General features: G+C 46.5%; 1 protein-coding gene across 1 annotated transcript in view; it reads left to right on the forward strand.

Moving 5' to 3' along the window:
* SEMA4B (semaphorin 4B) overlaps positions 1 to 15596 on the forward strand; it is a 117077-nt gene that overhangs the window by 68749 nt on the left and 32732 nt on the right. Inside the window, exons 2-3 of the mRNA XM_040342462.1 lie at positions 6696 to 6847; positions 6938 to 7000. Coding sequence (XP_040198396.1) covers positions 6696 to 6847; positions 6938 to 7000 — 215 coding nt within the window. The remainder of the gene's footprint in view (positions 1 to 6695; positions 6848 to 6937; positions 7001 to 15596) is intronic.

Raw genomic sequence — 15596 nt, forward strand, 5'->3', positions numbered from 1 at the left:
CGGGAAATTCCCCGGACGGCGCATGCGCATTTAAATCGGCGCGGGAACGTGCCTGATTTAAATAGTACACTCCCCTAGCCGCGGAATTTAAATTCCGCCGGGGGATTTAGGATCCGCCGTCGCAAGTTTGGAGGTAAGTGGTTTGTGAATTAGCCACTTGCCTCCTAAACTTGCGGGAGCGGATCTTAATTCACGTAGATCGAGCGGATCTATAGATCCGCTGAGCTACGTGAATCTGGCCCAAGGAACTCATAGGTCCATAATAGCAGCTATTTTTTTCAGTACAGGTTTTCTTTAATCACTTTATTCTCCCTTTTCTGTCGTAGTTTTCAATGTCGTTTTTTCCTGAAGGCAGCTACATTCTCGCCTCTTAATATCAGATTACACTGTTCTGTGTACCAATGAGGAATTTTCTCTCGCATGCAAACCTTCATAGCTGCAAAAAAAAGTGTTCTTTTTTTATTTCGTTTTGAGGCAAGTTCTAACTGGAAATGTCAAGGCTGTTCAGACAAGCTAATGAACACTAATAACAGAGAGCTGCCTAATGTTGTGAAAGCCGGCATGAACGATGACAAAGGTCAGGCTGTATTGAGGATCGGGCCTCGCAGGGGGCCCCGGGCTGAACACAACGGTCTCTCTTCATCTCACTTGTCACATTGGCACATTATTCTTCAGCTTACTGGTGGCTGCTAGGAATACATTTCTCAATGACAGCTTATCTTTTTTTGTATGTTAAAATCAATTGATGTTTAACAAGTTAGATCATTCTAATGCAACAATTTAGAATTTGGATGAAAAGTTTAGCGCTGAGAAATGCTTTTTGAAAGATGAAAAGTGCATTTTATATGCAACTATATATATGGTGACCAGACATCCCCGGTTTCAGGGGACAGTCCCCGGATTGAGGACACTGTCCCCGGACCAAGTCTGTCCCCGGTTTTGTGATTGGATTTGAACAGGGGCTGGGGTCAAAGACATTCAGTGCAGAATAAAAAAAAAATCCGCCGTTACTACTAGCTTGGGGGGGGGGGGGTATTTTTTCCCATTATCTGTGCCCCTTTCTGATGATCATGTGCTGGTCGGAGCGGAGGGAATATTTCTTCAGTTTCAGGTGCATGCCCATTCCGCTCCACTTTTGTTCTTCTGCCTTGGCTCAAGTCCCGGCCAGCCGCCTGCCTGTTTATTTTCTTGCCTTCCCTGGTGAAGGGATCTTCCTCCGCACCCCACCCAGTAGTAGCCGGGGGCCCGGAGAGTGAGACTTGAGAGGCTGTGAGGTGGGCGGCGACGGGCAGAGAGTCGCTGATTGCCACCATTACTAGTAAAAAAAAAAAATATGTCCCCGGATTTCATTTAAAAAATCTGGTCACCTTAAAGGGGTGTTCCAGCCTTTTTTTAAGTTTATTAAAAGTCAGCAGCTACAAAAAGTGTAGCTGCTGGCTTTTAATAAACAGACACTTACCTGCTCCACAGCTCCAGCGACGCGCCGGCCCGGGGCTCCGCTCCTCGCCCCCCCTCGCCGGCCGGCGTCTTCATTCCTAGTGTGGGCACCCGGCAGTGACAGCTTTCGGCTTCACGGCCGGGCACCCACTGCGCATGCGCGAGCGGCACTGCGCTGTCCGGTTGGACAGGCGCTCGCCTACAGGGAGGGGCTGCAATAAGGCGATTAAGCTAATCGCCTTACCAGCCCCTCGGTGGGAGGAGGAAGTGGGACAGGAAGTCCCCTTCTCCTGAAGCCCCCACTCCCCCCCAAAAAAAATTACATGCCAACATTAACTATATAGAACAGGGAAAAATTATGAGGAAAGAGGGATAGGTAGACTTTGTTCCAAATCAGGGACAGTCCCTCGAAATCATGGACGGTTGGGAGCTATGGCTGTATGTCTACAGGGATGTCAAGAGTTCGGCCTCGTACACACGACCGGTTTTCTCGGCAAGAAAACTGCTGGCAGAGCTTTCTTGTCGTGAAAACCGTTCGTGTGTACGAGGCTTTCAGGTTTCTCGTCGGGAAATCTGGCCAGAATCTCGACGAGAAAAATAGAGAACCCGATGAGAAACCCGAGAGTGTGTATACTTACCTGTCGCCGTGGAAACCCGTGCATGCTCGAAATGACTTTGACCCATGCACGGTAGCTTCCATGGCATAGGTAGGGTGAAGCAAGATGGCGTCGACGGCATGCAATGTGACGAGCGCATGCTTGTCGTACGCGATGACGTCACCGCGTTCTTGCCTTTCAAGAGAACTGCGGTTCTTTTGAAAAAGGTCAGTGTGTACACTCGGGCGGTAAGAGATTCTTGCCAAGAATCTCGTCGGCAAAAACAACGTTTTTTTCCTGACGAGATTCTTGCCCGTGTGTATTTTATATTCCACCAATACAACTGATCATGAGGTTGTTGTAAAGACCAAACTCCCACTCTGCTTTCGTTTTGGAAGATTAATGTAAGCGGAGTTCAGAAAACAGACATTACATGATAGATCATTGACTTGAATTTCTGTAGTAACACCCAATTGAAGGTAAGCATTCATTCCTGATTGACACTAGACATATAGCCGTAATCTGGTTGGCGATTTTTTGACAACACCTCCACTTTTCTTTCCTTCAGTTTGTATGAGTCAGCCCTTCTATTCTACTATACAGAGACACAAATAGCTTGAGCACAACCAACCTGACAAGACTTTCCAGTTTTGGACAAAAATAATGGTCATTCTTCCTCCAGCTAAGGAAAGTGAGTTTGGGTTCATAGGTTACTTATGAACCCAACATTAGCCTACAGATTGTAGAGACGTTCATGGCTGGTTGGTCTTCTTCACATGATAATAAAATCAAAACTTCCCCTCCTGCAAGACAGTCAGGCAGGGCCGTCTTTAAGGCAGGGAAAAAAGGGGCAGCTACCCTGGGCCCTGTCATTGTTGTGGGGCCCAAAGCAGCTGCCTCATACTTGCCAACTATCCCAGTTTAAGGTTTCCAGGGGTTCCTTGAACTGTGGCTGATTGACCTGTGCCTGGGTTGGCACCACTTGGAAGAACCAACTGCAAGGCACCAATAATATTTTTAGCCGTCTGTAAGGCTTCATGTATACACAGCCTACTTTGACCGCCAGCCGGGAGAAAACGCATTTTTTTTGCGGTGGTTTGCATTTTCTGGGGGCCGGTGGTATCTTAAAGGATCACTGAAGAGAATAAAAAAAAAAATAACAAACATGTTATACTTACCTCCACTGTGCAGCTCGTTTTGCACAGAGTGGCCCACCGAATCTGGTCTTCTGGGGTCCCTCGGCGGCTGTCTCGGCTCCCCCCCCCCCGCAAGAACTTTCTACCTGCATGCAAGCTCTCTCGCATGGTGGAAAGTTCTTGCGGGCGCACTTCCGTGATACAGCCGGCGGCTATTGCCGCTCACTGTATCACTGTATCACTTGGTCCCGCCCCCCGTGCGCCGCGTCATTGGATATGATTGACAGCAGCGCGAGCCAATGGCTGCGCTGCTTTCAATCAACCAATGAATGAGCCGAGAAGCTGACCGAGAAGCCTTTCTCAGGAAGGTGAATAAAGGAATAAGTTTGGGTGCATCTGTGTAAAAATAACCAAGTATCAGACCCCTTTCACACTAAGCACCTTTTTACTGTCGCTATAGCGTTAAAAATAGTGCCTGCAATCTGCCCTTTAAACAGCTGCACCATTGTCTCCTGTGTGAAAGCCTGAGGCTTTCACATTGGAGCGTTGCGCTAGCAGGACGGTAAAAAAAGTCCTGATAGCCGCATCTTTGGATCGGTGTGTTTACCGCTCCTTCACCGCTGCTGCTCATTGAAATCAATGGGACAGCGCGGCTATACCGCTGGCATTGCGGGAGGTTTTAACCCTTTCTCAGCCCCTAGCGGGGGCTAAAACCGCCCCGCTAGCGGCCGAAATGCGCCGCATATCCGCCCATAGCGTCAGCGGTAAGAATAGCAGAGTTTTACCGGCACCGCTATGAGTGGCTCAGTGTGAAAGGGGTCTTAGACCCCTTTCAAACTGGAACGTATTACAGGCGCTATAACGTTAAAAATAGCACCTGCAATCCGCCTTTAAACAGCGGTCACATTCACTCCAGTGTGAAAGCCCTTCACCGCACTTCACCTTCAATGGGAGAGCGCGGCTATACCGCTGGCAATGCGCATTGCGGGCGGGTTTAACCCTTTCTCGGCCGCTAGCGGGGGCTAAAACTGCCCCGCTATCGGGCAAAATGCGCTGCAAATCCGCCCATAGTGTCGGCGGTAAAAATAGCGGCGTTTTACCGCCGACCCTATGAGCGGCTCAGTGTGAAAGGGGTCTTAATAGAACACAAACCTATCCTCACTTACCTATAGATCATTGACACCTATATCCAAAACTGATATGTCCAATGGGCCACAAAAACAAAAAAAATGCATGACTTGTATACCACTCTGTACAATGATAGCTCTACACAAGTACGTTTTTGATAGCGGCTGCGTCCGCATTCGTATATTACCTGTTTTTCTGTCTGTTATTGTTGTTTATATACTCAATAAAAACTTTTACAAAAAAAAACAAGTATTAGAATAATACAAAACCTAGAAATTCCATATTTACACGAGTACTGAATATTTTGACGTAAATGATAAATCAAGCTGTCCATTATGTTAAGTTGTATAATAATTACAGATCCACATCGTGGATATAGACATAACCCAAAAGATGATAAAGTCCTCAGAATATCCTGGCTGCTTTCTTTCCCCCGTGGCTCGGAGTGGAGCGTCAGTCCTGCTGGTGAACATATTGATATCACGTTTCTGAGCCAAAGATCTGCATCCAGCAACACAAGCAATATGTGCAGGCAACAGGGGAATAGCTATCACCTCATGGTTATTAATGAACTGGAAAGCCATTCAAAGGACGCAGTTTGTCCCTTGCTACTTTGTCCTGTGTATGGGGGGGACTGATAGGCGTAGTGCCTGTGGGGACAAGGGAACATATTCTGATTTTTCATATTATTCTGACATTACGGATTTTTTATTTTAGTTGCCATTAACATAAACAGTTTTTTTCTTTCTGTAGTCCTATAGAGTTTTTTACTTACGACGGCGTACATGGCGCTACGCCGTCGTAAGTCCTCTGAGAATCCGGTCAAAAGAAAAAGGTAGCAGATAAGGGGGACAGTAAGTGGGGTTGGGTGGAAAATGACCTCAGGTGAGGTCGTGAAAATAAGGGGTTACTATGGGCCACGCTATAATGATCTTAGTCCTTATGATATAAACTCATAGATGTAAGTATCAAAAGTTTATTGGTGAAATAAATAGTCATATAAGGATCAATACCGATAACACAACACAGTTGAATAAAACATGGTATAAATTGACGGCTGTCTGACCATGAACACAAATAACGCACAAGACATACAATTAGACAACATAAACACGTCCAGGAAGAAGCTACGCCATTGGCTACGGCGAAACGCGTCGACGTCACCATCCGACGCTGTCCATGTGACCTGGTCTGACGTGGGGAGTGAGATAGACGCAGAGGCACCGTATTGGGTTATCCTGTCCATGATCGGGACATGAAGTGAAACCCACTTTTCCCTCTACCAGGACTCTATACCTCCGTTGGACCGTATCCGCGGATAAATCCTCTCGTGTGTACTAGGCCCTAGACAAAATGAGCATGAATCTAAGGGTAAAAAAATTTTTGAGGGGGAACTACCGCTTTAATATGGATTAGCCGCGTGTTGCTATGTATTTACGAAAGTACAAAATTACGAATCCATTAAACGAAAATTATTATCTAACAAAATTACGAATTTTGAAGCAATGAAAATAAATTCGACAGATCATTACCCAATGATTAAGCACACGGTGTATGTGTAAAAAGCGTCTACATGACCTTGTGTTGGTGTTTTTGGTTTTATCACTTTGAACAATAAAACTAGGCAATCGGAATTCCTGGATGTGCAGCCATTTCTTGTGAAGAGTACCACTATTGATACTGGAAAAGTTAACTTTAAGGCCCCGTTCACACCTAGGCGTATATACGCCTGTAGTGTGAACGCCGCTGCCGCCCCGACACGCCAGAGGGATGCTTTAGCATTGCCCTCTATGGAGATGGTTCACATCTCCACGCCGAACGCCTGACGCCTGCCGCCTGAAAAAAGGTCCCGGACCTTTTTTTCAGGCGTCTTTCGGCGTTCGGCTAGGAGATGTGAACCATCTCCATAGAGGGGGTCACAGGCTGCATTCACAATCGCTGCGTTTTGTCGCCGCGAATCGCGGTACAAAACGCCGCTATTTGCCGCCGCAATTCGCGGGACAAAACGCCGCGATTCAGTACGCTATAGTGTGAATGCAGCCTAAATGAATGGGAAAGGGAGCACACTGAGGCCTAGATATGACCAGACTCCAATATTCTATTGCTCAAAGAATGAAGTTATATTGTGAATCCTACTTGTAATGGTAATTATATACAAGGGGATGTAAATGGGAAAGCTTACTGGGTCACAATAAAATTACATAGAAGAAAAAAAATGATATTGCAATACATATTAAGAAATGTAATATACGTTTTTTGTATACAAATGGTCGTGACCCAGTAAGCTTTCCCATAAATAAATCTAGTATATATCCCTTTAAATGAACCCTTATAAACATGAGCCTGCCTACTTGTGTACTGCGGTATTTGAATTCTGTGTTCCGTTCTGATTATGCAGGTTCCCCAGAGAGGACAGTCAAGAGATTTGAAGCGGAAGGGGTCAGCCATTACACCACACTCCTGCTGAGTGAAGATGGGAACACTTTATATGTGGGAGCACGGGAGGTCCTGTTCTCACTGAACAGCACAAACTTCATGTCTCACTCCATGGTAGGTCGTTTCTTTATACTTTCTCTAATCGTGTGACAAAGCAGCTCTGTCATGTCCATTAGTAATGATGTACTTATTTACTTTCTCCAGTTGACGTGGGAAGCAGAAGAGCTTAAAAAGAAGGAGTGCACGTTTAAGGGAAAAGATGCTCAGGTATGTTCTGTATCTGACAATACATATCACAATTACACATTTATGGATTAATTTACAGTGGAACCTTGGATTACGAGCATAATCCTTTCCAGGAGAATGCTTGTGATCCAAAGTCAGGGGCGGACTGACCATTTGGGCACTCAGGCACTGCCCGAGGGCCTCATGCCACTAGGGGGCCCCATCAGGGTTGCCAGCCTCAGTAAAACCAGGGACAGTATGTAAAAATCTGAGTTTTTTTTAAAATCCCAAGATTATAGCTGCCCGCCTCTCCAGTACTTTTTCAGTGTGTGTGTATTCTGTGTGTATGTATACTGTATGTGTATATTGTGTGTCTGTGTATGTATACTGTATGGGCCAGATTCACAAAAGAGATACGACGGCGTATCTCCTGATACGCCGTCGTATCTCTGTGTTAGGGCCGTCCTAACTATGCGACTGATTCATAGAATCAGTTACGCATAGTTAGCCCTAAGATCTAAGATCTAAGCCCTAAGATCTGACAGGTGTAATTGGAATTACACTGTCGGATCTTAAGGATGCAATTCTAGGCCGGCCATTGCGGTCGGCGTATAATATGCAAATGAATACTTACGGCGATCCCCGAACGTCCGAGCTGCCCGTCGATCTAACTTTACGTTGTTTCCGTCGAGTTACGTCGCGTAAAATTAGGGCTACCTCCTAGGTGTCCTAAGCCATGTTAAGTATGGCCATCGTTCCCGCGTCGAAATTTAAAAAAACAACGTAGTTTGCGTAAGTCGTCCGTGAATGGCGCTGGACGCCATTTACGTTAACGTCTAAGCAAATGACGTCGGTGCGACGTCATTTAGCGCATGCACGTCGGGTAATTTACCCGACGGAGCATGCGTAGTACGTTCGGCGCGGGAACGCGCCTAATTTAAATGGTGCCCGCCCCATTTGAATTGGGCGGGCTTGCGCCGAGCGCATTTACAATACACCGCCGCAAGTTTGCAGGTAAGAGTTCTGAGAATCAGGCACTTACGCTGTAAACCTGCGGCGGTGTAACGTAAATGACATACGTTACGCTGCCCAGGAGCAACGTAATTCTATGTGAATCTGGCCCATGTGTGTATACTGTATGCGTATATTTTGTGTGTAAACTGTGCATGTATACTGTGTGTGTATATACTGTATGTGTATATTGTGTGTCTGTGTGTATATTATGTGTGTATATTGTGTGTGTAAACTGTGTGTATACTGTGTGGCCCCATAATCTATTGCCTGGGGGCCCCATGATCTCCTATTGCCCAGGGGCCCCAAAATCTCCTATTGCCCGGGGGGCCCATGAGCTGTCAGTCCGCCCCTGTCCAAAGCACTCGCATATCCCCATAGAAGTCAAGGGAAGCAAAAATAATTTGTTCCGCATTGACTTCTATGGCATGCAATACCACATGTGGCCACAGGTGGGGGGGAGCGCCGGAGAGCCGCGTAAACACTCGGAAAGGCTTGGGGACAGCTCGGCTGAACGTGGAAGACCTCGGAAAGGCTTTCCGTGTATTTCCGAGTCTTTTCGATCGGCTCCAGCGCCCCCGCACCTCAGGCTAAACGCAGTACTGCACACCGCTGTGGCTTGAATCCTGCTCGTTTTGCGAGACAAACCAAGTCAGGAAAACGTCATGGGGGTTCCCCCAAAATCCATACCAGACCCTTATCCGAGCATGCCGCCCGGCCGGTCAGGAATGGGGATGAGCGAGCGCCCCCCCTCCCTGAGCCGTACCAGGCCGCATGCCCTCAACATGGGGGGTGGGTGCTTTGGGACAGGGGGGGCACTGATTCCGAAGGGGGCTCCCAGATTCCGATGAGCCCCCCGTCCGCAGACCCCGACAACCAACGGCCAGGGTTGTTGGGAAGAGACCCTTGTCCCCATCAACATGTTGAGGGCATGTGGCCTGGTACGGCTCAGGAGGGGGGAGGGGGTGCGCTTGTTTTCGTCCCCACCCCCATTCCTGACCGGCCGGGCTGCATGCTCGGATAAGGGTCTGGGTTTTTTTCTACCGGTTTTGCGCGTCTTACAGCGCTTCTTCCCAGAGTCTCTTAAGTATAGTTTGATATAGTATAGGTAGATTCAAAATCATAAGTATAAAGCATAGAAGAAATGGATTTCTTATAGAGCCTCTATAAGAAATCCATTTCTTCTATGCTCTATACTTATGATTTTGAATCTACCTATACTATATCAAACTATACCTAAGAGACTCTGGGAAGAAGCGCTGTAAGACGCGCGAAACCGGTGGAGTCATTACATTGCAAGTTCCATCTTTCAGACAGTATATGTCCGAACCTCCTTCACCCGCACAGGATATTCTTATTATTTAATCTACTTTTTATAGTTTGTATTTCATTCATCTTTGAAACGCTGTATGATTATATTTTGATTGTATGTTGACTATCTCCTGTCATGGTTTGGAGGCGTATTGCAATGCCTAGCTAGTTTGTTAGTTAGTTCCGTTGGAACGTCAAGTTTTTAATATATGAACTGTGGGCCAAATCCTCAAAATCGTAGCCTAACTTAATTTTTCCCATTTAAGTTACACTGGCGAAAAATTTCTACCTGAGGGCCATATTCTCATAGAAGTTATGATGGAGTATCTCAGGATACTCCATCGTAACTCCCTTTTTTGGCCCGTGTATCTATGCGACTGATTCTCAGGCCCGGTACACACGAGCAAACATGTACGATGAAACCGGTCCGTCGGACCGTTTTCACCGTACATGCCTGCCAGAGGGCTTCTGTACGATGGTTGTACACACCATCGTACAGAAGTCCGCGCGTAAACAATACGCGGGGCGTGTCCGCGTCGTCGCCGCGACGATGACGCGGAGACGTGGGCGGGCCTGCCATTTAAAGGCTTCCACGCTTGCGTCGAAGTCATTCGACGCATGCGAGGGACGGCGGGCGCTCGGACATGTACTGACGACCGTACATGTCCGAGCGGGCAGGATTCCAGCGGACGGTTTTAAAACACGTCCAGGAATATTTGCCCGCTGGGAAAAGGCCCGGCGGGCAAATGTTTGCTGGAATTCGGCCCGCTCGCGCCTACACACGACCGAACATGTATGCTGAAACTGGCCCGTGGACCAGTTTCAGCATACATGTTTGGTCGTGTGTACGGGGCCTCAGAATCATTTTTGCATAGATACACTTAAGATCCGCCATCTGTAAGTCACTTACACTGGCGGATCTTAAATGTAATGACGCCAGCCGCCGCTAGATGGCATTTACGTGAAGGACTCATTTGCGTATGCAAATGATCCTTCTACGCCGATTCCCGAACGAGTTCGCGTCGCGTAACCGTCGCTAACGTTGTTTGCGTAAGCGGAAACTTACTCCTGCTATATGAGGGGTAAGTTTCCGCAAGTCCCACGTAGGCCATGTTACGGATGGCGTCGGGTCCGCGTCGTGTTTTTTCGTCGGGTACGTCGTTTCCGTAAGTCATTCTTGAATACGACTTTACGTCAATGACGCACACGTCGGCGTCATTGACGTTTTCCGCCGAGAACTGGAGCATGCGCACTGGGCTTTTTGAAGCCCGGCGCATGCGCAGTTCATTAGAATCGGGGGCGCGCTTAATTTGAATACAAGCCGCCCCCTTGGAGATCCGCCAGGCTACGCCGGGGCATTTACACTCCGCCGTCCCAACTTACGGAGCAAATGTTTGGGGAATACAACACTTGCTCCTGTAAGTTGGGACAGCGGAGTGTAAGTGCCTTAAGCGCAGCCCGCGGATTTTTAGAGAGAATATGGGCCTGTATTTCTATGTTCAATTAAATCAAATTTTAGAGAATTTCTCTTTGTACGACTATATTCTTACCAGCATACTGTGCCTGAAAAGTCCAAAAAAACTTGCCCCCAGTTTTCCTTTTTTCTCTAACCCATGGAAAATGAATGCATGAATTGCTTCCTGAGGTAAATTAGCAATGATGTCACTCTGGATAAAGTGCAATTATAATGTCAGTTCACTAGGCTCAGTATTGTGAACATAGGACTGGTATAGCCTGCACACAGTTGGTGATTAGGAGGACTGTGGATCTATGACACAATTGTTCTGGTTGCCTGTACATTATTTCCTTTGGACGCTCATGTTGCTGCAAGCAATGTTGAAGGCCTCCATTTGGAAAAGCATGCATTATTTGCTTCCTGGAGCACATTAGCATTGGTGTCACTATGGATACAGTGCAATTATAATATCAGTTTACTAGGCTCACAATTGTGAACATAGGACTGGTTGTAGCCTGTAGACAGGTGGTGAACAGGACTGCAGATATCTGACACAACAATCATTCTGGTGGCCTGACATTTTCTTCCTATAGTTGCTCATGCTGTCTGAGCAATGTCACGGGCCAACCCATGGAAACACGTGCAAGAATTACTTCCTGTAGCAATTAGCATTGGGTCACTATGACTGCAGTCAGTTTATAATAATAGTTGACTATGTTTAAAGGGGTTGTAAAGGTTTGTTTTTATTTTCTAAATAGGTTCCTTTAAGCTAGTGCATTGTTGGTTCACTTACCTTTTCCTTCCATTTCCCTTCTAAATGTTTTTTTTTCTTTGTCTGAATTTCTCACTTCCTGTTCCTCCTCTGTAAGCTTGTCCCCATCATCCAAGCTGTTCTGGCTAGGGGTTAGTCAGTGTCCTTGCCCCCTCCCTTGGGACTACATCCCTGCGGGGAGACGCCGTGAAAACAGCGTCTCCCTGTAGGGATGTAGTCCCAAGGGAGGGGGCGAGCCCTATGACTAACCCCCAGCCAGAACGGCTCGGATGATGGGGGCAAGCTTACTGAGAAGAAACAGGAAGTGAGAAATTCAGACAAAGAAAAAAAAACATTTAGAAGGGAAATCGAAGGAAAAGGTAAGTGAACCCAGGGCCGGCCCTACCATGGGACCCGATGGTACCATTGTACCAGGCAACACTTTCAGGGGGGCAGCAAATTTCCTGCCTGCACGCCATCCCATTCCGCCAGCTCCACTCTCCACTCCACTGTGGGGCTAATTGCCGCCCGACCGCTCCTCCCGTTCCGCTCTCCGCTCCACTGTGGGGTTAATTGCATGAATAGAGCCATAACAGGTCCTTTTTATACTCCTATATACATGTATAGAGCCATGATAGGTCCACTTTAGTTATCATGATATAAAATAATGGATGTGGGGGCATTTTGGTGGGCGTAATTTTTTTTGGGGGGGGGGGGTCAGCATTTCATTCTGGGTACCAGGCAGCACAATGTCTTGGGCCGGCACTGAGTGAACCAACAATGCACTAGCCTAAAGGGGTTGTAAAGGTAAAACATTTTTTCCCTAAATAGCTTCCTTTACCTTAGTGCAGTCCTCCTTCACTTACCTCATCCTTCCATTTTGCTTTTAAATGTCCTTATTTCTTCTGAGAAATCCTCACTTCCTGTTCTGTCTGTAACTCCACACAGTAATGCCAGGCTTTCTCCCTGGTGTGGAGTGTCGTGTTAAAGGGAGGGGGCGAGCAGGAGAGTCAGGACACTCTCTACGTTGCAGATAGAGAAATGAGCTGTGTGTTAGTAGGCGTCCTGACTCTCCTGCTCTCCCCCTCCCCCCTCAAGGGAGGGGGCAAGCACGACACTCCTCACCAGGGAGAAAGCCTCGCAAAAATGATCAAACATTCCCATAGACACTCTTAAACCTCGTGGACAGCCTTCCCAGAAGAGTTGAAGCTGTTATAGCTGCAAAGGGTGGGCCAACTCAATATTGAACCCTACGGACTAAGACTGGGATGCCATTAAAGTTCATATGTGTGTAATGGCAGACGTCCCAATACTTTTGGCAATATAGTGTATTTCCAGCATGTTGCAGAGCAGTGCAATGCTGCCAATAGCTTTTAGTATCTCTACCTGGTGATCAAGGATCTGGCTCATCTTTGTCTTTCAGCCAGTCAGCTTCTGCTTTTAAAAGTCAATTTGGGATGACATTAACCACTTGCTTACTGGGCACATATACCCCCTTCCTGACCAGAGGACTTTTTGCGATTCGGCACTGCGTCGCTTTAACTGACAATTGCGCGGTCGTGCGACGTGGCTCCCAAACAAAATTAACGTCCTTTTTTTACCACAAATAGAGCTTTCTTTTGGTGTTATTTGATCACCTCTGCGGTTTTTATTTTTTGCGCTATAAACAAAAATAGAGCGAAAATTTTTAAAAAAATATATATATTTTTACTTGTTGCTATAATAAATAGCTCAATTTTCTTTACATTTTTTTTTTCTTAGTCTAGGCCGATACGTATTCTACATATTTTTGGTAAAAGAAAAAAAAAAAAATAAGCGACTGGTTTGTGCAAAAGTTATAGCGCCTACAAAATAGGGGACAGATTTCTTTTTTTATTCGTTTTTTTTTTTACTAGTAATGGCGGCGATCTGCGATTTTTATTGGGACTGCGACATTATAGCGGACACATCGGACACTTTTGACACATTTTTGGCACCATTCACATTTATACTGCGATCAGTGCTATAAATATGCACTAATTACTGTATAAATGTGACTGTCAGGGAAGGGGTTAACACTAGGGGGTGAGGAAGGGGTTAAATGTGTACCCTGCCTAGTGTTACTAACTGTGGGGGAAGGGGACTGACTGGGGGAGGTGACCGATCTGTGTCCCTATGTACAAGGGACACAGATCGGTCTCCTCTCCCCTGACAGGACATGGATCTGTGTGTTTACACACACAGATCCACGTCCTTGTCTCTGTAACCGCCGATCGCGGGTGCCTGGCGGACATCGCGGCCGCCAGGCACGCGCATCGACATTTCAGTGATGCGGCGGGCACGCGCGCGTGCCCCCCAGTGGCCAGGAGGAGCGGAGGCTGTAAAAACACGGCGAGTCAGAGAATTACAACCACCCTGCGGCCGTATAAAGTCGTACGGTCGTCGGGAAGTGGTTAAAGTTCATGTGTGTGTAAAGGTAGGTGTCCCAATACTTTTGGCAATATAGTGTATATTATATATGCTAAATTTTTTATGCATTGCCCGGATGGTCTCATTTAAATCAATTGAACAGGATTCTTTAAAAAAGCAATGTAATGTATATGAGCACCACTGTAATATGCTTTCCCATAAGCTTTATGGTGAGAAAGAACCCTAAAACCACATTCTGCAGGAAACAATTATTTTAGTTCTCCTTTTTTACATTGACTATATTTAGCTGATTGCTTCTAGTTAATGAATCGGTCACGACAGTCCAGTACCAACCGTGGGACAGAAGTGATCTGTAGCACACCATAAAAAGGAGTGTGTTCCATAACATATAAATATATATTAACAGTCTCAAAGTACGGCCGCGCCTTAGTTACACACCCCATTGACACAGTAACTTTGATTTTATATTTGCACTGTACCTGACCTATTCCATGAATAGGAATCTGAAACCAAGCGTGGTTAGATGTGGTTACAGCCGAATATCTAGAAATAAAGTGAAATGTCTGCGTATCTAATAAGGAAGGAAAACGGAGATATATCAGGGGCTACTACTCCTAAAGGGGCCCTGATCGCCAGTGGTGGTAGGACTGTTGCGGTACCCAGACAGAAAACGCTTGTTTATAAAAAGATTAACAATTTATTACAAAATAATTACAAAAATACAATAATGAAAGTCACAAAAGTGACATGACACACAAACATTTACAAACTCCACAGGTAGAGGCCAAATTTGATGTGAATAGTGACGTATCCTCGACATGTTTCGCGGCCACTACCCGCCGTGACCGTGCCCGCGGGACCCGCCGACTTGATGTCCGCCAGTGTCCAGGGCTGTCTTAATGAGAGGGCACACCTGGGCACTGACCTGGAGCCCCAGCTGCATGGGGGGCCCCTGCCCTTTCCCCAAAGTAGCTGGTCCTGGAAATTGGGGGCCCCATGATGGCACTGAGAGTGATAGATACACAGGGGAGGCAGTCTGCCTCCTACCTACTTGATGTCTGTTTACCTTCACTGTCATCATTGTAGGGGCCCCAGAGCATTACTTTGCCCAGGGGCCCATGATGCTATTAAGACGGCCCAGCCAGTGTCCCGCGATTGGGTTACGGAACAACAGAGCGGGGGGGATGCCTTTGTAAACAAGGCATCTCCCTGTTCTGCCTAGTGACACAGCACTGATCGTCTGCTTCCTCTCATCGGCAGCAGCGATCAGTGACGTGTCACAGTAAGCCACACCCCCTAACAGTTAGACTCACTCCCTAGGACACAATCAACCCATTCCCCTCCCCCTACTGGTTAACCCCTTCACTGCCAGTCACATTTATACAGTAATCAGTGCATTTTTATAGCACTGATTGCTGTATAAATGTGAATGGTCCCAAAATAGTGTCAAAAGTGTCCCCCATAATGTCGTAGTCAGGATAAAAATCGCAGATCGCCGCCATAACAAGTAAAAAAATAAAATAATAAAAATGCCATAAAACTACCCCCTATTTTGTAGATACTATAACTTCTGCGCCAAACAATCAATATACGCTTATTGCAAAAAGTTTTAACAAAAATATGTAGAAGAATACGCATCGGCCTAAACTGAGAAAAAATTAGCTTTTTTAAAAAAAGAATTGGGGATATTTATTATAGCA

The sequence above is a fragment of the Rana temporaria genome, chromosome 3 (genome assembly GCF_905171775.1).
Source record: "Rana temporaria chromosome 3, aRanTem1.1, whole genome shotgun sequence".
Classification (NCBI taxonomy): domain Eukaryota; kingdom Metazoa; phylum Chordata; class Amphibia; order Anura; family Ranidae; genus Rana; species Rana temporaria.